We start from the raw sequence: 25608 nt of genomic DNA on the forward strand, positions 1-25608 counted from the left end.
ATTTAGGCATTTATCCAATCTTAGATTTTCTAGTAGTGAAATGTATAGCTATAACACAATAAAACTTGTCCATAAATATTTCCTTTGTTTTGGAAAAGCAAAAGTATTTGATTAATAAAGAAGCATCGGTAGTGCATAGATACTGAAATATCAGCATGTTATTATTTCATTAAGCACCTTAACAACCCTTGTCTCTACCACAGACACAATCAGCACAATTATGTTATTATTTCATTTCCATTCAATTCCATACCCCAAACCTTGATTTTGATCATTTAGCTAATATTTTAAGAAATCAAGTAGTAAAAAAATAGCATAAGAGTCGAAAATAAGATGAAGAAAGATACAATAAAAAATAGTAGCAACAATGATAAATAAATGGAACCAGCAATGAGAGGAAGGGAGAGAAGGAGAGAGTCCCTGCAACCATAGCAGTTTAATCCTCACTACTTTCGTTCCCGATTTCTTCCGTCTCTCCACCATGTTGTGCCATCGCGGGTGAAAGAGAAACCAGGTGGTTGTTTAGCTGCTGTAGCCCACCTATTATATTTTTCCCTCTCCTGATTTTTCCATATATAAGTTATTTCTACATAAAACTAAAGACCATTTGACAACGGCAAATGATCATTCAATTTATTGATATATAAGAAAGGTAAATTTGAAAATAAAATGAGAGTAAACATTCAAAATCAGAAGACGGCATGTCAACATAAATTTCTCTCCATGAGTTACTTTTTAGGCTATACATCTCCCATGTTGGCCCTAAATTAATTGCATCCATCCCGTCTAAAGACATAATTTATTCAAGGTCACCGGAGTATTCACCTAATGATTCTATAGAAACATTTACATGCCGAATGACATTATAGTCGTTTATAACATGGTCATAACCAAATCCATGAAGACGAGACGCAACATGAACATAAACAAAATCATGAGCTTCATCAGGGACAGACGACTAAACCGACTCAGCCTCACGTTTCTTTCTTTAGTACACGTTTGAGTTGTTTTTTTCTAGACTCTAGTTCTCCTTTTTGTACATAAATCGGATCCTATCAAACCACACCTAATTTGTATAATCACTTAATCAGTCAATTTGGAAAGTTAGTTCATTGAAAGAATCACAACAATCATTTTTTTCTTCGCATAAACCATTCGTTTTACCCTTTTCCACAACAGAGGAGTGACAAATCCAAACGATACCGTTACGTAAATTTCACCTCTTTCACCTAATTTTTTTTAATTCCTTTCTGATTCTGATTTTTTTTTTTTTAATAAAAGTTAGCTACACAAAAAAATTACGTTTTATTTTACTAGAGACCTATTTTAAAAAGAGAGCCGAGCCTCTATTTCATGGGGACGCCCTGAGAATTACATAAGAAATTGTGGCGAAACATGCTCATGAAGTGATTATTCTCAGACAAGAGAGACCATGATTTGCGAACGCATTCAAATCAGTTAAAAGATTTAAGAGGCAATTTTGAGAGAATGGAGAAGGCTATATCATCGGATACATATGTGCTCACCTTTTCGTTTGTGGCAGACACTGATTTATTATTCTCCATCAATTCAAGATGAGAAAAGCTTCGCTTGCGATTACTGTTCATAGCTTTCAAGAAATTTTGAAGACTGGTGTTTGTTTATTAGGGTTTCGCAAGAGAAAGTAGTAAACTAGCGGCCACTAATGTTTGTTTCTACCGGTAATATATACAACCTTTTATTTTCACTCTGTATTTTTTTTTTCCTTTCATATTCTCTTCTTTATTTTATTTTTTAGATTTTATATGTATGGTTTTTATGTTGGAAGCTTTTTCTTTTGTTCTTGTATTCTTTAATTAAAAATCAAAGATGCCAAAACATTAGTCTTTGCAAACAAATTATGCATATTCTATATTTTGATCTATATTTGACTCCAATTCTTGAAATTATAAAAAAAAATTGAAATTATTTATATACTTTTAGATATATAAATAAAAAAATTACACATGAGTAAAAGACAAGTGAGGAACAATCAATCTGCACCACTAAAGAAATGGACACGCTTTTAAACTTGGCAACTCACATTGTCTTCTTACATTCACAAAAAAAAAAAAAAAAAAAAAAAAAAAAACACCAAATTGAATCGGGCGGTTGAACTTGTATGGTCGGGAATCAGTGAGGTTACTGATTGAAACTACATGTTGGATTTGTCATATACTACCACACTTGTGAGAATCGGTGTGAACCGACCAAATTCAGTGAAAATCGGCAACTCATCGGCTATCCAAAATTGGTTGGTCGGGTCAACGCTTTTAAACATGGGCGTTATCCGCATTCCCAACACACAATCTATTGATTTGAGTTAATTACTTTAGTTCTTATGCATTATATTTAAAATCAGACAAAAAACTATGAAGATGAATTTAGTGCTTAAAACTAACTGAGACAAGGTGATTAAACCTTGAGTCAACCGATTTAATCTAGTTTTTTTTTTATGTTGTCAGAACAAAACAGAAATAAAAAACATGCAAGGTTTTGATTGCAAATAACATTTCACCAAGGTTTTGGATTATTGTCTTAAATATTCACCTTATGAAGTTACTTTCATGTAATTCAGATTTTGAAGATGTTCCTCTCCCTACTTGTTACCGTCAATGGCTAATGTTTTCAATTCTAGGAAGATGGAAGCACCAATGCTCAAAGACACTTAAAAGCTACCTAATAATATCATTTCCCAACAAGTTAAAAATAACATTAAGAAAATACCAAATGTTCAAATATCATCCAAGAACACATCGACATCACATGCACAATATGTTGCATGGCAAAGGAGAACTAAATGCGAAAAGGTTCAAAGCAGATGAAGAAGAGAAAAACAGTCCCTTTTCAGGTAAATACTCTTATTTTCTTCTACTAACACAGTTGTGATAATAACTTTCTCCACACTACTGTTCAGCTCAACGCATATGTAATTTATTTCTTTGTGGAAAACAGACGATGTTCAGCTCAACTACTCTGAGCACAAATTGAGATGCCGTCTTCTGTGGACTGTACTGATTTATGAAGGCGCACGAATAATCCAGCGACTTCAATGACTCGCTCCACACAGCTGATAACATAGATAGGACAATTAAAAAAGAGATGATTTATGGTTTCCACAAATATTTCCTTAGTTTTGGTGTTGCCGAATTCTAACTAATATTCAATTAAGTTCCAGCACAACTATGTTATTATTTCATTTCCATTTATTCCTTTGCATTTTCCATACCCCTAACCATGATTTCAATCATTTAGCTAACATTTTAAGAAATCAAGTAGTAAATATAATAGCATAAGATTGGAAAATAAGATGAAGAAAGATACAATAAAAAATAGTAGCAACAATAATAAACAAATTGAACCAGATACGCGAGGAAGGGAGAGAAGGAGAGAGTCCCTGCAATCATTCATTTTATTGATATAGAAGCCAGATAAGTATGCAAATAAAACTAGAGGAAACATTAATTAAAAAAATAAATGCAAAAGCAAGATCAACCAGTGTCTTAGTTTACTTGACAATAATTGTGATATCCCAACAATCACAGTCATATACTTCTTTGTGAAAAACAACAACAACAACAAACTACTTATTCTTCAAATGGAAGAATGTTTTCCTTGTAATTTATTATCCTACAATGAAGATTTTCTGTTGTATAACCAAGCTCCTCAATCATTTGAGTACTCAGATCAAACCAAGCTACTTCTTTATCTTTTCTTATAAAGAATATTTCCCCATTTTTCCCCACTCCGATAGGACGCTCAACGTAAGGCAACGGTCCAACCATGAAGAGTTTGATCCACGATTCTCTGAAACCGAGTTGACCCAAAATTGATACACGAAAAGTAGTCGTCTCTTCATTATATGAGATCAATGCTATGGACCCATTTAACACACCCAAGTTTATCCACTTTGCTTTAACATCAAAACAGTCATCTACGTCTGGGAGTATGGGTGTTGTGAGGGACACTTCATTGCTCAAGTAAAATGATACCAAACATGGTCCAATGGGGTTATCTTCATGTTTTTCACACATCAGTACAGTCCACAGAAGACGGCATGTCAACATCAAGTTCTCTCCACGAGTCACTCCTTAGGCTATATATATATCTCCCATTTTGGCACTGGATTAATATCTCCAAACCAGTAAGATACAATTTCTTTGAGGTCACTAGAGTATTCATATGATGGTTTTTCTTCTATACAAACTTTTATATGCTGAATGACATTATAGTCATTTGTAACATGGTTATAACCAAATCCATGAAGACGGGAAGGAGCAAAAATATTAAACAAATTCTCCAACTCAACCTTACTAGGTGTAAGAACTTTAATTATTTGGGTAGTTGGGTTCCACACTACAATTTCGTTACAATTATTATATTCATTTTGATGGAGACAAAGTGTACCATTAATACTACCAAAAATATGAAAATAAAGATATTTTTTAAATGCATTTGAAAAATCTAATTTGATTTTATTTTTGAACCTCTAACCAGAAACAGAATACAAAACTGTTACGGTGTTCAATAACAGAGAGTAGGAGAGATGCACCGTTACGGTGAGAATTGGATAAGAAATTATTGCGGAACATGTTCATGAAGTGATGTTTTTCAGATAGGAGGGACCATGATTTGCGAACACATTCAAAATGCTTGAAAGATTTAAGAGGCAATTTTGAGAGAATGGAGAAGGCAATATCATCAGATATGTATGCTGTGCTCACCTTTTCATTCGTTGCAGCAACCACTGATTTCTTTTTCTCCAATCTCCATCAATTCAAGATGAGAAGAGCTTGTTCGCCTGTGATTTTTGTTCATTGCTTTGAAGGTGAACATGCGGCCACTACTGTTTGTTAGGGTTTTGTTTTGTGTCTGTTTCTCCAATCTCTTAATACAGGTTTCTTTTTCTTTTTTTTTTTTTACGATGGAGACTTTTTTTATTCCCTAAAATCAATAACTAATGAATTTCTCCTTAAAAAAAACACTATCTAATAAATTTACTCCTTTAAAAAAAATACAATCTAATAATTTTACTCAATTTTGCAACTTTAGTAAATTGCACCCAAATTAAAAAATATACTTAATTTTACACATTTCTGACTTATATAAAGAAATATACTTATACGAGAAAGAAAAATTGTGACTATCTTTATAAAAAGTTTGATTCATAATAGTATAAGAAAAGAAATCAAAATAGTTGATTAATTTGTAGGTCCGTAAACTATATGAAATTTTTTAAATATATCAATTGAGCTAAAAAAATTATAATCAAGTCCTTGAACTATTAATTTTGTCAACTGGATCCTTCGTCAACCTTTAACTGGAACACTTTCTAAAACCGGGGAAGAAAAGTTCCTAGAAGGAATGAGATAGTGATACCATGATAGAATTCCACAAAGATTGAAGAATTTTGATAATAATTTCTCTACAACTTTCATTATGATTTCCTTAATTTACAATTACAAAAGAGTGATGAATATTTATACAAGGTGATTAACCTGATATGTAACTAACATTGCGATTATGACATAATAATCGACTCTTAACATAATCTAAAAGCTTGGCACTTTTCTATGGTTATTCTCACTGTCACTCCTATCAATTTTAAATTTTCTTATGTACGATAGAAACTATTTATGCTACTTTAGCTCCATATCTCAAGCTTTTGCATGATAGAAACTGCTACTTTAGCTATGTCACAGGGTTGAGATTAACTATTTATGCTACTAAACTTCCCATGGGGCTTATTTGAGTTCATAAAGAGCCTTTTTGATGACCGCCAACATTAATTGACAACACTGCTTCAACAACATTGGCTGAAACAGAAAGACATATGACTCATTTCGATCACACCCTGCTGCATTCACATGAAAACATCTCAAACTATAAGAATTACTCATTTAAATTTCCTGTCAACATCTGCTTTTACTCGTCTGGTCATGAATCTAACAATTCACTAGTTTGCAGTCTTTTTAGCATATATATCTGCTGGTGTTAAAGAATCATGGAATCGAAGGGTGAAAGATTATAAATGTAAGCAAGATGGAAGCATAGTTGTATTCATGAGTTAGAAGTCCAGATGATATTACACCATGAGAAAAACACATGCAATGAAGAGAAGACACGTGTAGCTTGCAGTACAAGTAAATAGAGAGTAGTGCAGTTCATCTTGTATAAATACACTGATCTTGTACTCTCTTATTCAAGCTAATGAGAATTTTACCCTTGTTCATACATTTCATATTATGGTATCAGAATCTCTCTTTGAAGAGAGTTAGTTAAGATCCATAACTGTTTTTCTCCGCTGCATTTTGTCGCTCTTTCTTGCATTTTCTCAAAGTTTCCTGCGTTTTCTTGGTGAATTAATTGGAAATTCATCATCTTCCTCCTTGTTTCTTCGTGTTTTTGAAGAACATTCTTCATTCTTTTACAGTTTCTTGTTCTGCAAGGTTGTTAGCTTCATCTTCTTTCCTGAATTTCGTTCCTATAATTCACAATTCTTTTTTGTACTGATATTCATTTACAGGAACAGTTGCTTGCTGAAGAAGTTATCCCTCATTTGATGACTGGTGATATAAATGTTACTGACCATGCTTCCACACCATCAACAGATCAAAGCTGCAGTTTTTGTCCTCAACAAAGATGGCGTGATTAAAGAAGTCTTTTTTCGCAATTGGATGGATTTGACCATTAGAGTTTTAATACTAATATAATCGCTTTGCTCTCACATACTTCAAATGCTATCTCCATTGTTGTTTCCAGTTGTTTCTGGCTTCCAGTTTTTGACTCTATATTGGACTTCAGAGAAGTTTAAAGAAGCATTGCCTTTTTCCCATAGGTTTTGAGAATGTCATTTCAAAAGTATCTTAATTCAGAGAATTTGGTTTTTGTTATTCTATTATAAATCTTGTCATGAATTGAATAACTTCTTCTTTGACCTTGAAGCGGAATAATGAGAAATTGCGGAGTTTTACTCCTATAAGGGGTTTGACTGAGACATTTGTTGAAAATCGTTCTTTTATGATTATAGGAAGTGGTGAAATCCTAACTACACAAGTCAATTCGTATATCTGAACGTTCCTTGAGTTCGTTCCAAACATCCATAACATTCTCAAGAAAAACAATGCTCTGTGCAATTGAATCTTGAACAAAATTCATGATCCAAGAATGCACAAGCATGTTGCAACGATTTCACGCCTTGAAACTAGGATCAAATTCAGTAGGAACTGGAATTGATCCATCAACAAAATCGAATTTATTCTTTCCTCCTAAGGCTCTTCGCATTGAACGCGCCCATGAATGATAACTGGAGTTATTCAATACCGGAGTAATGGTGACGGAGGAAGGACCATCGGAAGCATGAACGTAATAGATGTTCCAAGGTTGCTGAGACGGATCGAGAATTGTTGGAACAACACCACCTCCATTAGCACCACCGTTCGTGGCGGCGTTAGCACGTACCATCGTAGAAGAAGAAGAAACAACAGGAAAAGGAAGAAACAATGCGAAGCAGAGCTCATAAAAGCTCTGATACCATCTTAAACTTCACCGTATCCATGGTGGAATTAGAGAAAAATGCAGAAACTTAAGGAAGAAGAAAGAGAGAAAGATAGAGAAAATCTAGATTCATTGAATTGAAATGAGTTTGTTACAATCATAGCTATATATAGCTGTATATAATCCTAAGTAAGTCTAACTAACTCTTATCTAGGATTAGAATCATATGATGCTAGTACATAGTAAAGATCTATGGAATGGCAGAGTAACTTGCTGCGCAAGCTATCTATTATTACAAGTAATCACACAGTTTAACATCCTATAAATGTTCAGTCAGCTGATGACCTTTCTCTTTCAGGAAAAAACTACTTTCTTCTGAAAGCTCAATGTGACCACCATCACGATCAATCAAGTTCTCATAACAAACACAATATGGTATTAGATACATAAGATAAAGATTGCAATTAGATAGAAATTAGGAGCATCATACATAAAGAAACTCTGAATACAAAGGGGTTAAAACCTTGGTATAGACTCTTGGTCACTGCTGTGCTCATTCCACCGAAAGAAAACCTTAGTACCAATTTCTTCATCAACATTCTTCTTCCAAAATGACGATGTTGATTCGGCGAGAGCTTGCAATTCAACAATCATGATGCTTCAAGTCTCCTTTTGCTATGAATTTACCAAAAGATTAAGGTTTGATTGCTATTTGTTCTATTTGAAGTTTATGTCTTACGCTCTTTGCTGTGATTTGTTGAAGACAAAAGCCTAGCCAGCATTCTATGAGTAATCACAACGTTATCCTATTTCTTTGTGATTCTCTGCATATCAATGCAACAAAATATGAGTGAGCATGAGTGCAATTCATGCAGCTAGAATGAGATCAAATTCAGTGCATCAATGCACATCACCAGTCTTTGAATGTAGTTTCCTCATCACTCAATTATGTTCTTTATACTGTTCTTTTCAACAACCCCTTGGCAGTGCATGGTTTCAATTCATCTTGTATTAACTTAGTCAATTGGTGTTCTATCTTGAGCTATAATGTTGTAACATTTCTCATTACTAAGAATTGAGGTTATCTCCTTTGTTCTAAAATTCAAGTTAGCATCATGTGGCAGAATTTTTATTGAGCATTACTTTTCAAGTTGTCATGTGTTAGATTTATAGTTCAACTTGAAGGAAAATTATCTACCTTTCATTGTGAGTTCACTGTTGGAACATGCATAGAAATTAAGTTAAAAGACTGAACACAAATTCCCATATTGGGTAGAATAAGTTTGTGTGAATTGAAAAAAATGGAAGTCCTACATTGGATGGATTAGACACATTAGTATAGTGTTTATATAGTGGAGGGTGTACCTCTAAGGGGGGCAAAAGTTATCATGCACAAGGAAATCCTTATGCACCGTGCATAAACACTTTACAACCATCAGATCTAGTGTACACGTGTAATAATACTAGGCTTCTCAAACTACACCAAATCAAGGAATAAAGGAAAGAGGTATATCTTCATTTTGACAAAAAAATCTCTCACTAAAAATGCTTTGCTCACTTCTCTATCCAGGACATTCAAACCAGCGCCACCTTATATCTTCTTCTCCGGCGAGAGCACCACCACGTCGGAACTCAATAATCCGCCGTTTCAAAAACAAATTATATGATCAACAATCCTTTTCTTCCTACTTCTCATTTTCAAAATTGTTTTTCAAAGACAAACAGTAAACAAGCGTAGATCTAAGGATTAAGATATGAACAGAAAAACTTTCTACCTCCTTCTCTTTGATCAGTTCGATTCTTGATGGATCGAAACAGTGTTTGAGTTTAGTGATTTTGGTGGCTTTGTAGTGAAAACTCAAAAAAAGAATTGCTGGAAAATGAATTTACTATTCAAGAAGAAGACACCGCCGGTGAAGATTTTGGTGGTTTTGGAGTACAACTCACAGAAACCATTTCCACAGCAAAATAGTTTTGGAGTACAACTTGTTACAGCCCGATTTTCGCTAGAATTATTTTTAATTGTTTTAATATGTGTTTGTGTGTGATTAATTATCATTAGGTGCATTTTTATTGGTTTTCGTATTGAGAGGGTTATTTAGTAATTCATGGTGAGGATTATTTTGTAGTGTTTCAAGTGAGAACCATTATTTTACTAAGTTACTAGTGTGGTAATTAGTGGTGAGCCGGTAAGTGATCGTTGTTACTATTTTACCGTTAAGTGAGTAGAAATATTTTAGAATTAGTGATTGAGTGAGTTAAGCCCACTAAGGCATTAGGGTTAAGCCCATTTGAGGGGAGCCTATTTTGAAAGAGAAAGTTCAAGAGAAGAGGAAAAGGGTTAGAAGGAAGAAAGCTTGAAGAACCAAGAGGTGGTAGAGATTCTAGGAGATAAATTGAAGTTTTTGCTATGGTTATTGTTTATTGAAGTAAGAGGGTTAGATTTCAATCATAATCATTTAGTTCTAATTTTTCCCTAATTGTATGCTTAAGTGCTTATTTGAATAAGTGATTATTTTGCTCTTAGTTGTTGATATTCGTGCTCTTGTTATGATGATATGTTTGAGTACATGAAATTTGTAACACCCCATTACCCAAAAGTAATTAAATAACAATTATACATCAGAGTTAAGCACCAAACGGGCATGCTACATCACAAATTCAAAATTCCTTAAATAGAAAATAAAACTATTTAACTCAACATCGTCCATAACCTTAAAAATCATGCAGCGGAAAGTTTGCATTTCAAATAACCACAACAACGATACATAGGGCCACATCATCAAGTTCCAAAAATTGATACATAGGAAGGAAAAACAACAATAATATAAATAATAATTCCCATCCCACGTATCAGAGCCCTAGACACGACATTGAGCCACCACCAACTACTCAGGATCACCTGCAAGTTACCCATAGGAAGGGCAACATTTTCAAGCAGAAGGGGTGAGATTCACAACAATAAATATAGATATTAAATCTTCAATTGAATCTAACACCTTATAACATCAAATACATCATCTTGCAAATATACATAGTTAATTCACAAGCAACAACAACATCATCATAATCCACTTAACAAGTATGTATACAATGTACATATTCACCAACAACATCATCTAATCAAGTAACAACCACAATCAACAACTAAGACTCATGCAAATGACATGACAACACTGCTAAGACAACACCTTAGACTTCTCAATGGATGCAAATATGCATGTGGTACCAAACAGGACCGAAGCCCTCACCGCTTTTTGAATGGTTAAAGCATTCATCAGGACCGAAGCCCTCACCGCTGTTGAGCAACTAGTACTCCAGGACCGAAGCCCTCACCGCTGTTTTATGCATATGCAATGGACCTACTTGTGTATATCTACATACAACTGACCATGCAATGCAACTCCATATGATTCCACTTAAACAACATGTATGATTCGATAATTAGCATACACTTCAATCATCATCAGAAATCATCAATTCAGCAATCCAATCAACCAAAATAATGCATAATTACATGAAACCATGCTCAACATTTCAGCATTAAATCACTACCATTCATGCACGAAATTCAACACTCAGGAATTGCACAGCTCGCCTCGCGAGCACATCTGCTCGCCATGGCGAGTTCACAAAGACACTAGCTCGCCATGGCGAGTTCAAGGCGAACTCGAGGCGAGTGAAAATTAGGTGCTCTCGGGAAAATGTCATTTTCTCACTCAAATCCCAATTCTAAGTTCCCTATTCATCTTTTTAACCTAAAACTTTCACCATTCATCATTAAAATCATCCAGGTACCTTAAACCATCCCCAAAACATCTTATAACAACTTTTCAAAAATCAAGTTTTGATATGGGCTACTCACCATGGCGAGTTAGTCTGCTCGCGAGGCGAGCGATGAACTTCTGTACGGGCAGAAAACTGGTTTTACCCAAAAATCCCATTTTTCTTCCAATCACTCCCCAAATCAGTTTACATATACATAATTAAGTGTTCTATGCAACCAGAAACCAATTCTAACATCAAAATCATGCTTACAAGTTCAAAATCCTCATTTTATCATAAAACTCCAAATTCCCAATTCTCACCAAAACTCTGTTAAACACAAAATCAGAATTCAATAACTACATTCCACCCTTACCTTAGAAATTGCAGAAAATTGCACAGCACAAAAGATTCCTTGAGTTCTACTTGCTCTTCTCTCCTTTCTCCCAAACTGTCAGTTCTTACGTACAACTGCTTCTAACCTTTCTTTTCCTAACTTCCCATTACTTAAATCCATATATTTTCACTTAACTCCCCATTAATTTTAATAAGTATTAAATAACTCCCCAAACTCCAAAATAATTAATATTTCATACTTATTCTAATTATTATTAAATAAACCATATAATAAAACAACACACCACATAATTCACCAAAAATCATATATAAATATATATAGGCTCCACATAAATCAAAAAAAGTTAAATAAAACAACTAGGGCGTTACAAAATTGGTGATAATTGAATTGTTGTTAGTGAAATTGCATGTTCATGGTATGTGAAAATGATATATTGTGAGTTGTGCTCTAATTGTTGAATTGTGCTATGTTGTTGTTGATTTGCGATGAGAATCATGTTTAATTGATGTTGTTGTTGTTAAGAGATATTGTTGTTGATGATTCATAGCTTGGGTATTCATAAATCATGAGTTTGTGATGTGAAATAAGTTGTTGTTATTGGTTTTGTGAAAATGGGTTGATTTGGTGAATTATGTTTAAATAACATTTGTTTTCATTTTTGATGTGTTCTTGAGAGCCCTTTTAAGTGCTAAGACCTGTAAACAAACTTTGGAAACATATTTGGGCGTTGGGAGATCAAAATTGGGAATTGTGGGTGAAAAAGGTTTGAAACCCGAAAGTTTTTCTGCAGAACTGATGACTGTTCGCTTAAGCGAACGCTAAGCGAACAATCATAGTAAGTTCTGGAACTTGGTCGCTTAAGCGAACTAAGCGAACGGTAAGCGAACAACTACTGTAAGCTTCTGGAACTTGGTCGCTTAAGCAAACGGATGGTCGCTTAAGCGAACTAGCCCAGTTTCAGCAACTTTTGATTTTCGTTCCGGGCTTTAAGGGGCCAATCCGAGCTTGGTAAAACACTTCTTTCAACTTATTTAATCTCTGTTTGTACTCCTAAACCTACTGGAACATGATTTACTCATTCAAACTTGAGATTTTCTATTTTGGTTGAAACTTGAACTTTTGATAATTTCGGAATTTGTCGGAAATGAACTTTTGTGAACTAAAAGAGATTATAAGTTGGGTCTACAGTTCATGTGGACTTAGGCAAGGCTTGTAAAGTTGGTTTAATGTCTTAATCATATCAAACTTGATTTTCGGGTGGGATTGTGGAATATGTGAACTTGGGATTTTCTCAACGAACTGAGACTAATTTTTGAACTAATGCTTGATAGTTCGTAAGTGGCCTATGCTCATACTTATGTGATTGATTAAGATTGATTTGTGAGTTTTAAAACTTGAATAAGTTACCTTGTTTTGAAAATTATCAATGTTGGCCGTTTTGCCACTTGATACGGACTTTGTCGAAAACGATTCTTTAAAATCAATTACCTTATAATCTTTTGTAAATAGCTTTATGTGACTAAATGAAGATATGTGAGTAATTGTTAAGTGTTGAATATGATGTTTATCATAATGTGAAGTATTTTCTCCTTTACTTGGATGTGAAAAAGTATATGGAGTTGTCGAACTATATGATATAGTTGATGTTGAATATTGCATATATGTTAATTGATGAAGATATTGTTGGTGAATACATATATGTTGATTGATTGTGATATTGTTGGTGAATACATATATGTTGATGGATTGAGATATTGTCGGTGAATATATATATGTTGATTGGTTGTGATACTGTTGGTGAATACATATATGTTGATTGATTGGGATATTGTCGGTGAATGCATATATGTTAAGTGATGGTGTGGTGATGACTCTTAATTAAATTATGACTTGATTGATTGTGTGGACGTAAATACTTGATAATGCAATTGTTGTTGAAGTTGATCATTGTAAATGGAGGTGTACTTTTACATTGTTGTTGGTGAATGTATGATTTTGCATTATTAAGTCTTTGCTTGTATGTCCATGCATCATAGTCATATTGAGTCATATGAGAAATGTAAAAGAAGATGTACTTTTACATAGTTGAATTGTAAGAGGAGGTGTACTCTTACATAAGATGTGTTGTTGGCATCTTGGGGTGATGGCCTAGACGTTGTTGGTGACGGTACCGCATGCATCTAGAAGAGTCTAGAACATTGCATGCATTTGAGTGGTTGATGAATTGTGTCACAATTGGATATGTGACTTGATGAATTTGTGTATCGGTGAAATTGTTGAATGTTGTGATCTATGTGGATTGTGTATATGTAGATTGGTGGATTTTGTTGGTGATTGTAAATAAATGATCTATGCTTTAATTGCATATCTTACTTACTTGTGTTTATACACTTGGTGAATCAATTTAATGATAATTATTTTTTATAATAATGATGAGGTGAGATTTGTATATGTATGTATATATGATTCGGTGATTCCTTTGATAATGATGATTGCTTGCTTATAACCTGGAAATGATGAATTGTATTTATTGAGTTAAGTATGCTAAATGAAGAATAAGGAGATTAATCATTTCTTGATTGTTGTTTATGGATGATGAGCTTATGTCGATGATTTGATTAGTGATTGAATATGTTGCTATGCTATATTAGTAATTTGATAGCTTGAAATGTATGTGATGGGGGATAATAGTCATGTGATGATAGTATTCTAGGAGGGATGACTATGTATATGTGTTATGCATGAATCCTTGAATGCCTATGTTTGTTTATGTTGATTAGGACTGATGTAAAGCTTACCCCCAATGGTTTTGACCGCCTACCTGTCTGTATGGATGGGTGGACGAAGTGCAGGACTAGTTGCTTTTGGTGAGTTGCTTGGTGATTGCTTGGATATCGGGAGCTATCTCCGTTATCGTATCCTTAGAGTCTTAGGGTAGGCTCTGATCTAGGATGTCTGTCTTTATGATTATTCTAGATTGTTTATTCTGGATTTATTTATGTTGTGGAGTTTTGCCCATTTTTCGAGATTTGAAGAATTTATACGATGATGTATTTTGATCTCATGACATGTATACTTTGGAGATGTATGATCTATATCCGCTGTGACTGTTGAGAATTTTTATATATGCATGTTGTTTGGATTTTTGTTGATGATGTAGCGTCTATTTCTTGAATATTTATGTTATTCACGTGTTTTATCGCTTTAATAGAAATAGAGCGTTACACAACTCACATAAACCATTTCTTTCCTCCTCCTCCAATTGTGTCAGTCCAAAGCTGAATGATGGCAATGGCTCTAGGTCGTTAGTTTTTTCACCTGTTGTTGAGTACATCTAATGATTTTGGAGTACAATTCACATAAATCATTTCCACAGCAAAATGGTTTTGACATAATTTTATACAAAACATACTATAATAAGGACATTTGTGACTTTCATTGAACCAAATCAACACTGTGAAACAATTTCCAGCTAACATATACAATTTTGATTGACGGTGATGATGATGAATGACGGTGGTGATGATGATGATGATTTCGGTACGGTGATGATGATGGTGAATAACGGTGATGATGATGATGAACGACGGTGTTGTTGATGAGATTGAAGATTCCAATGGTGATGATGATGAACGACAGTGATGATTCAGTTTGTTTCCGCATTTGGTTCGTTTTGTTTTGTTTTGTTTGGTTTCCTTTGGGGGTATAGGAAGCAATTATGTTGGCTACCGGTTAATGGGCTGAAATTTATGCACGGTGCATAAGAATTTCCTTATGCATGATAACCGCACCCGTATCTTTGGTCATAAACTTTTTGGTCATCTATTTTAACATTCATCATAAATTTGGTCATAACTAATGTTTTTTCACATTGATTAAAGTCTAGTATCTTTTTGGTCAATCTATTTTTGCATTTTGTTATAAATAATTACTATAAATAATAAAATATATTAATTACTGCAGTAAAAAAAACTAATTATTCTTGACCAAAGAAAAACTAATTATCTAGTGTAGTAATTTACAAATTTATCCTCTCTCTTAATTTCACGTTATAGTCTTTTTCTTCTTTCATTCTTTCATTCAGTTAACCTTTCTCTCTCTTCTTTCTTTCTCTTCATCATGTCTTCCACCGGCGACAACCCCACCGTCCCCACCGCCACCAACTCCGACGACCTCCGTCGTTACTTCTGCCACCAGTGCGAACGCACCTCCCTCATCTCCACCACCTCCACCGATCTCATCTGCCCCAATTGCAACTCCTCTTTCATCGAAGAACTTGAATCCCCAATTCCTAACCCTAACCCTAATCCTCTCCCTCCGTTCTTCTCCCACACCACCGAATTCCCTGCCGGAGGTTTCTCCTTTCCAATGCTTTTCTCCGGTAACGGTGCTCCCACCGCCACAGCTACCGGCGCTGGTGCTGGTGCTGGTTCTCTACCACCGTTCAATGATCTCCCTGCTTTTTTTCAAACATCGCCGTCGATGTCACCGCCATCGCCTTCGCCTTTCGGAGAAGCTTTTAACCCGATGGCGTTTATTCAAAATTATCTCCGTAACATGAATGCTGGTGGAGGAGGAGGAGGAGGAATTCAGTTCGTGATCAACGACGGCGATGAGCCAGGTCGGTTTCGGTTTCCTGGGTTTCCCGGTAACGCGAATCTAGGTGATTACTTCTTTGGTCCAGGGCTTGAGGATCTGATTCAGCAATTGGCGGAGAATGATCCGAATCGGAGGGGGACGCCGCCTGCGTCAAAGTCTGCTGTTGAGAAGCTGCCGGTGATTGAGGTGACGGGGGAGTTGCTGGAATCGGATTCGTCGCAGTGTGCTGTGTGTAAAGACACATTTGCCCTTGGTGAAAAGGCGAAGCAGATGCCGTGTAAGCACATATATCATGATGATTGTATCTTGCCGTGGTTGGAATTGCATAATTCTTGTCCTGTTTGTCGTTTTGAGTTGCCTACAGATGATCCTGATTATGAGCAGCGGGCTCGTGGCGGTGGTGGCGGTGGAGGAGGAGCTGGTAATGGTGGTGGTTCTGGTGGTGGTGGAGATGATTCAGTGAGGACAAGGTTTAGGGTTTCTTTGCCGTTGTTCCGGCATGTACCTTCGTCTTCTGGTGCTGCTGCAGGGACAAGTAATGTTGAGGGTGTGAATAACAATGATAGCAGTAGTGGACAACCCAATGCTGAGAATAGGGGGAATCAGAATTTTGAGTCAGAGACTAGACAAGAAGATCTTGATTGAGAATCAAATCATGTTTCATATGTAAGTTTGGAGACTTGTGCATTCTTTTGAGTGCTGGATTTATGGTTCTATTTTCCTGGTTTGGTTTAGACTTGTTATGGTGTAGTTTATGCTTTTCATATGTTTTGACATTTTTGCAAATGCCTTGAGTAGAATGGTGAACAATGTTGAACTTGAAGTGCTTATTCATGCTGAGTTTAGTTCTGGAATAATGTTTTGATGAACCATTTTTTGGTGCTCTATGTTTGATTATCTGTGGTTGAAAGTATTTGCCTTATGTACTCTTTATGATTTGATCTTTGGAATTTTTGTATGTTAGATCGTCTTGTTAAGTAGCGTTTATAGCGGCGCAATAGCACTATCGCATAGCAGAATTTGATCTTTGAAATTTGTGTATGTTTGTCTCATGTATTTCTTATGATTTGATCTTTAAAATTTGTGTATGTTAGCCCGTCTTGTTACGTAGCAGTTATAGCGGCACAATAGCACTACTGCATAGCGGAATTTGATCTTTGAAATTCGTGTGTGTATCACTTACGTATTTTTTATGATTTGATCTTTGAAATTTGTTGTACGTTTGCCCGTCTTGTTAAATAGCAGTTATAGCGGCACTATTGCATAGTGGAATTTGAACAAATTGTTATTGTTCCTAGATACTCTATTTAATACAAAATATAGCAGCGCAATGGTGCTATTGCATAGCAGAATTTGAACAAACCGCTGTTTTCCGTGATCTGCAATTGATAACACTGAGTATTAGATTGCTCTGGTAGATTAAATGTACTTGGCATTTCCTTCTAGTTTGCAGCTAAAGAATATTTGCGTAGCGGTAAAGTCACTACTTTTTACCTCATGTGCGCGGGTTTGATCCTTCTCATCACATTTTTTCAATAATAAATTAAAAATACACTTGAAATAAAAAATGACAACTAAAATTGCTACATTTTTTGGTGGGTGATCTATGTTTGATTATCCGGGTTGAATGTAATTGCCTTGTGTATTGTTTATGATATGAACTTTGAAATCTGTTGTATGTTAGCGTTAGATGGCGGTGGCAGATTAAATATACGTGGTATTTTCTGAGATTGGGAACTAGCGTTAGATAGTTGTTGTATGTTATGGTGTAGTTTACGCTTTTCATATGTTTTGACTTATTTTCAAATGCCTTGAGTAGAATGGTGAAGTAGTATTGAACTTGAAGTGTTTATTCATGCTGAGTTTAGCTCTGGATTAATGTTGTGATGCACCAGTTTGGGTGGTCTATGTTTGATTATCTGGTTGAATGTAATTGCCTTATGTATTGTTTATGATATGAACTTTGAAATCTGTTGTATGTTAGCGTTAGATGGCTGTGGCAGGTTAAATATACGTCGTATTTTCTTTGAGTTTGAGAACTAGCGTTAGATGGCTGTTGTATGTTATGGTGTAGTTTACGCTTTTCATATGTTTTGACTTATTTTCAAATGCCTTGAGTAGAATGGTGAAGTAGTGTTGAACTTGAAGTGTTTATTCATGCTGAGTTTAGCTCTGGATTAATGTTGTGATGTACCAATTTTGGTGGTCTAGGTTTGATTATCTGGTTGAATGTATGTGCCTTTGGTACTTTTTATGATTTGATCTTTGAAATTTGTTGTATGCTAGCCTGTCTTGTTAAATAGCGGTTATAGCGGTGCAATAGCACTATGGCATAGCATAATTTGATCTTTGAAATTCGTGTATGTTTGCCTTATATACTTTTTTTGATTTGATCTTTCAAATTTGTGTATGTTAGCCCGGGTTGTTAAATAGCAGTTATAGCGGCACAATAGTGCTATTGCCTAGCGGAATTGGAACAAATCATTATTGTTTCTAGATACGCTATCTAACACAATATTATTACGAAATAAAAGCTATGCCAGCGCTATAACACTGTTGCATAGTGGAATTTGAACAAACTGCTATTTTCCATGCTCTGCAACTTATAACACTCAATGTTAGATTACTCTGGTAGGTTTAATGTATGTGGCATTTCCTCTGCGTTTGCAGCTAAAAGATACTTGGGAACTAACTGTAAAGGGTGAACAAATTATGACTTTGTTTGGAGATGCCTTAATCAGTGGTGGATTTTGATTTAAATTCTCGAGGGTGACATATTTATAATAAGTATTAACATTTAATGTAAAGAACAAATTCACATCTTTGCATAGCGGTAAAATTGCTACCTTTTAGGTCAGGTGTGCGGGTTTGATCCTTCTCATTGCTTTTTTTCAATAATAAATTAATAATACACTAACTTGAAACAAAAAGTGGCAACAAAAAATTGCTACCTTTTTTGGTGGTTGATCTATGTTTGATTATCTGGAGTGAATGTAATTGCCTTATGTATTGTTTATGATATGATTTGAAATCTGTTGTATGTTAGTGTTAGATGGCTGTGGCGGGTTAAATATACATGGCATTTTCTGAGTTTGCAGCTTAAGAATATTTGGGAATTAACTCGTCAGTGGGAACAAATTATGTCTTTGATTGGAGATGCTTTAATCAGTAGCGGATCTTGATTTAAATTTTCGAGGGTGTCATATTTATAATAAGTATTAACGTTTAATGTGAAGATCTTGTTAAAAAAAATTATCGTAAAGAACAAATTCGCATTTCGTAGTAGTGACTAAATTGCTACCTTTTACAATACACTAACTTGAAACAAAAAAGGGCAACTAAGCCATTAGATACAACATATATCTACTAAAAAGAATAATTTGAGGAGTGTCATGGCACATCTCTGCCCTAGAGAAGGTCCACCACTGATCAATGCTGATCAATGAAAGAGTGAGGTTTGTATACTTGCAATTACAGTTAAATAGTACAGATTATGAAGTTGCTCCTTATTTGTTTTTTGTGATGCTTGATTGGTGCATAAATTGGAACATGGGGTATAGACAGGGTTTGATGATGTTTGTTCTGTTTTTGTGGATGCAATCACCTTATTGATCTTTGTCATCGCCTATTTAAACAAACATTTAGTATGCGCATACAAAGGATGTGAATTTGGATTTGGGTTCTCTTATATTTTTTACTTAGAAAAAAAAAACATGAGTTAAATATAATATGATTTGTGCCTAACACCTTTTTGTCTGATGATAGTTGTAAAAACGCATTGTTACAACTGAAGTTTCTATATATGATGAGATGTTTAAATTTGAGGAGTCGGTTGCTATTACAGCGAGCTTGAATTGCATAGTTTAGAAACTCACATTTATATTATGTGGTAGTGGAATATACATTTTTTTGATTCACTTTGAACCATTTATTTCTTGGAAGGTCTGCCAATATTCTAATGTGAAATAAATTAAATACCATGAGGTGGATTTATTATTACTTTATAATATTATTTACTTTCTTGGTGGTACTGCATTGTTGTAAATTAAGAGTATTAGATTATGTTTTCAACTGAGTGGTCCATTGGAGGTTTATTTTTAAAGCTAGTATAAGAGATTATAGGTCCAATACTAATAAATCTAAGGGGCTGTTTGATTTGAGGAAATGTTCTCTGCCTGTTTTAGCTTGTTACAAAATGCCACAATACTCCCTCCGGTCTCATTTATAAGCAAATTTTGACTTTTTAGATTCATTCGATGAATAAATGATGTATGTGGTCTATATTATATACCACATACATAATTTATTCAATGAATCTAAAAGGTGAAAATTTGCTTATATAAATGAGACCGGAGAGAGTATATTCACTTTCTTATCTGTTTGATTTCACCATTCACGTACACATATTTAGAAACAGGAATTTAAGTAAAACCAATATGGTATTTTTGTAATTGTTAGTGGAAATAGAATGCATAAATAATTTCCTTATGCCAACAAAAACCCTTTGTATTGTTAATTTAATTACTTCCTTCTCACATGATGTTCAAATGGAAAAGAAACTGGGAGAATGTATGGTGTAAATTTCAGGAAGTTTATATAGTTGAATAGTTGGGTTATCAAGATTTTTCACATAGGGGGAAACTCAAATCAACTAAGTTCTCTCCATTTGAAAGGAATAAGATTTAATTCACGAAAATATATTAGGTCTTAGAATAAAATTGATAGTATGATGCAGAAAAGTTATGTTTGCTTTCGGAACAAGCAATAATTGAACTTATAAGCATATACAGGTCTTCCATGTTCTTTGGATTGTTTATTGTTAAAGTATCCAGCTCATGGATCAAATGGGGTAGAAAACAATTTATTTGAATAAGCATAGAGGACCAACATAGAAGCTTTTTAAATGATCTGTTTCATCTTCAAATAAAGTGATTCTATGCATATGATATGATTTAGCTTTTTAGGAAAATATAGAGAAATTTTACACCTAATTTGAGAGTATGCTTTTGTTGAATGTTTATGATTAATAATTTTTTAATTTTGATAGTTTTATAAAAACATAGATTGATTTTGAAGAGTTCCATTTAAGTCCTCCAAAATCTTCCTCCAGTGCTATTTTTTAGTTCTCCATTTTGGGGGGATTTTTTATGAACAAAAAATTCAAGTTGGGGACTATCCTCTCTTTCCCCTCCATCCAAAGATAACAGTAGATTTTTTGTAGTTTATATATTTTAATTAAAAACACTTCCACTGAGGGAGGCTGGGTAGCTCAACCTGTTTGAGCCAAGGGATAAGGAGTTGGAGGTCTTGAATTCAAACATGGACAAAGGAGGAAAAAAACTTATCTAGCAACTAATTACTAACATTTGCCATTGTCCCCGTGGGCATAGCTCAGTTGGCAGGGACATTGCATTATATGCAGGGACTGGGGTTCGAACCCCGGATTCCCCACTTATTCACCTTAAGGGGTGGAAAAAAAAAATAACATTTGCCATTCAAAAAAAAAAACAAACTTTTACTCTAAACAATACATGGTCCCTTATTGTTTGTTTCCTGGGGGCACCCTTGATAATATTTTGTGAACGAAGGAAGCAGAAGGGTATTGTGAGCTCTATGATGTAAAATGAATGTTAATGATTAAAGCAAGTGATGAACTTAAGATAATCATAACTTCATAAGTGATATGGGATTGTAATTTGTATCTGATAATTAGAAGTGAACTTATATTTTTGGCCAGAGCACTCTAGTTATTTTTCTCTGTTTTTGTGTGTTTTTCCAAGTGAAATATTAAAATCCGCTCAATGACTTGTTTGTTAAATTTTGTAGGAGGAATGCAGTGAGTGGTTTCAATCCATCTTGTAACAGCTTGGTCTATGTAAGTAGAAGAGGTAATCCCATTAGTTGACCGTGTACCCGATTGCTTTCTATCATGTATGATCTTGTTGTATTGAATGGTTTTGGTTGGGACAAGCATAGTGCAACAATTCACTAGATTTTGCATTTTATTTTGTATGATTTCATTGTATAGTATAATTTTGATTGAGACAAATATAGTAAGTGCAATAATACACATTTTATAATTAGGGCTTTCCTTAAATTCAAATGTTATTTGAGGTCTAAGAGAGCATTTGTTTATTTTATCATGTCCCTGATCAGTACTCTTAAATACATATTTACTTTAAAAATCATTTGTTTGTGAATTGAAGTTCACATTGCGCTAACATAAGTTATTTGAAGATATAGCACTTCTCAAATAATGATGCATATCTTACATAATGTTTTCATTATGTTTCTTTTAATTTTATATCCTATTCATGAAGAATCTGCTCTCAATAAAATAGGCCCTTTAATTGTCGTTATTATTTGAATTGAATGAAGGTATTTTTGACTAGTAAAAACAGTAGTTAGCATAACTTCTCAGATAATGAGAGAAGCCTATAGACATAGGTGCTACTTGGTATTGGCTGTTGGAGATGTCAAAAATATCATTAGTTCTTTTAGGATAGTTAGTTCATGACATGGTACCAGAAATCTAGTTTGATTTTAATCCTCCATATTATGAGAAATTGATTTTCAGCACTAGATAGGGAGAGTTGTACATTAGCAACATTTCAACCCCAAATAACTCGTGTGAGAGGGAGTGTCAGAGATATCCATATAATTTCATTTAGGTATCCTCACTTAATAGCTTAGGATTATGAGATTGTTGATAAGTTGATTCATGACACTAGCTTAACAATAGAAAGTTTGAACAATTGCATACTGAAATGGTCCTTGCCAGTGTTTTTCTTGGTTTTGACCTTTGGTAAAGGGGAATGATAGAACTCTATTACTTAGGAAAAGGAGTTCTTTGAATCATAGAGGCGAAGTTTTGAGGAAATTACAGTAGTACATGTCACATTCTGTTTTTCTAAGCTGTGTCTATACTGCAACATCCACCTCCTAAGAACTTAATCCATGCATAATGGGTGGTGCACAATCAATTGTATTACGATTTCATTAGATGTTCTGGCTGCGAGTTTCAAAGAGGAACTTGCCTGTGAAACGAATCTGCTAAATTGAGTTACAATGTTATTTGCTCTTAATAGTCTGTTTTGGGTTGAGTTTAATTTTTAAATCTTGACCCATGCATGAGGCAATATATTTTGAAAAAATGTTTTTGAAATCTTAGTCCAATCAGGTCTTTTCAGAAATCTTGTTTCTTTTGGCAGGTATGAAGCGTGTTTCAAATCTGCATGCAGCATATTGTTGTGTAGAATGATGTCAAATTCGAAGTAGTGGTTTTACGACATTTGCAAAATTTATATTTCATGATAGTGAGCTTTTGCAACTGTCCATAAACATTTGACGCTTAGAGTCCTTTGTAGATTCATGATCCTATGTGCATTATTTGTTCTATGTTTTCTGAACTATGTATGTGACAGTTTCAAAAGCGAGGTTTCAAAAGAAAGCTAAAGGTTATAAAATTGTGATAAAATGTATTCACATGTATAATGAATTATTATAACATCATTTAAGTCAGTTTCTAAATTTCTTCACGTGGACGTATAATTTTTGTCTTTGGTATATAACTTGCCAAAAGAGCTAATGGTTGCTCTTTTGGCTCCACACAAATGAGCAAACATCTCCTGAAGATTTTGTGTTTTTAAAGGCTTCGGGTTGTCTCCCGATGGTTGTTTTTCAGGTCTTCTTAATGAATCTGGTCAAATACCTATCGTTGTGCCTGGCCAATAAATTGTTTTGCTGCATTTCTTGTCACCCAAATCTGTAAAATTCCAATAGGTTTTATTTGCCAGTAGTCACCTGCAGTTTTGGGTTTAATTAACGAACGGTCTATATGATATTTATTTATATAAAAAAGGTATAAACGTGAACTGTCATTGACTTGAAATACTAGGAACATTGTAAACAACCTAACCAATCAATGCCATATTTTTTACATTCTTACTATTTACTATACTTGAGTAGATATTGTAGATTGATAGTTATTTTAATGGAAAATAATTGTTTAATAAAATGCATATATATATATATATATATATATATATATCAACAGGTTTTAGTTTTTGAATTTTGTGAAACGTTTTCCAGAAATGGCTTGTTTTATTGCATGTCATATATGTCATTTTGCTGGTAACACATTAGCTTTGAATGAAAATTAAATGAAGTGTTTGACGAATTTGGTTTCTTCTTTTGTACAGTGATGAATTTAGTTTTATCTGCTTGGTTTCCATTAAAAGAAAAATTACTTTGTATCTTATCTATTTGCGTGCATCATGGTGCACAATGTTTCATTCATTCAAGTATGAAGTTCAAATTCAACTCATAGTTTGTCCTTTTTGATACGTTAATAAAATGAGAGTACACTTTTTAATTTGAAATTTTATAGCTTTGGCTCATGCTCTATCCATTAATCTTTATTAGGTGATAATGATTTTAGTAATCTTGGTGTGTTAAGTTCAAATTCAACTCATCCAAAACACATGCTTCTACTAAACGAAATTTCTACTCGTGTCGAAGTATTTCTTGCTAAAAGGCTCCATGCTTGTTCTTATCGAATTCAAGTTTAAAAGAATTTGTAATTCTGGATAAGAACCTCACGTAATTAGAAATTAAGGCACCAATGAAATTAAGAGATTTCACAAAATCTAATCCTATTACTATATAAAAAAGTTATCTAGCACTATATATATTCACGAAAAATGTGTAAAAAAGAAAGATAAATGATATTTGTACAACCATTTTATGATAACTTTTTAATAACTTTCTTTTTCATACTCACATTATTTTTTATTCTCTCTCTTCCTTTTTCTCTCTCCATTGTTTTTGACTAATAGAAAGAGAGAAAAAAGAAGTTGTCATGATAATTGTCATAAAAGGTTGTTCAAATATCACTATTCAAAAGGAAACCATTGGCCGCAAATGCAAGAGTTGTCCCAAGTGTTTTTGAGATGTAGCTACAAAACAATTTCTATTTATATGCCAAGCACAATACAAATTTGCTATAAATTTTTGTAAGTTTTCATGATATAAATATTTGTGTATACATTTGAAGAGTTTGCACAACGAAAATTTGTTATAAATGTTTGAATAACCTAAAAAAAAACTTTTGATGATATTTATAGTGTTTTTTTAACTTTTTTTAGTACTATGTTTTAACTCTACAATTAATGAACTCCTCCTTCAAGATATGATTTTATTACAATCATGTGCCTCCCCTCTTCAACTTTGTTTTTTTGGATCTCTAGAGGAAATGGCAAACACTACATTAAAATCGTTCACAAATAATGAAAGATCGAAGTTTAACCTAAGATAACACAAAAGATTTTAAACCTAACAATCAATACCAGTATTATCGGTTGTGTTAGCTT

The 25608-nt window shown here is 34.0% G+C and overlaps 1 protein-coding gene across 2 annotated transcripts; it reads left to right on the top strand.

The window, feature by feature from the left end:
• Positions 1 to 15703: 15703 nt before the first annotated feature.
• Positions 15704 to 23749, top strand: LOC11408990 (E3 ubiquitin-protein ligase RING1-like). 2 transcript variants are annotated; one of them, XR_003013205.2, is made up of 3 exons: positions 15704 to 16903; positions 22064 to 22125; positions 23449 to 23749. XR_003013205.2 is itself a non-coding variant. In XM_024786077.2 (2 exons), exon 1 carries the CDS (start codon positions 15758 to 15760, stop codon positions 16880 to 16882), a length of 1125 nt encoding a protein of 374 aa, XP_024641845.1. In that variant the 5' UTR covers positions 15704 to 15757; the 3' UTR covers positions 16883 to 16903; positions 22064 to 22442. The 2 variants fall into 2 exon arrangements, 1 of the variants encoding a protein (XP_024641845.1); XM_024786077.2 differs by lacking the exon at positions 23449 to 23749 and having other exon boundaries at positions 22064 to 22442.
• The last annotated feature ends 1859 nt before the right edge of the window (positions 23750 to 25608 follow it).

Source organism: Medicago truncatula, chromosome 6, assembly GCF_003473485.1.
Source record: "Medicago truncatula cultivar Jemalong A17 chromosome 6, MtrunA17r5.0-ANR, whole genome shotgun sequence".
In the NCBI taxonomy this organism is placed as follows: domain Eukaryota; kingdom Viridiplantae; phylum Streptophyta; class Magnoliopsida; order Fabales; family Fabaceae; genus Medicago; species Medicago truncatula.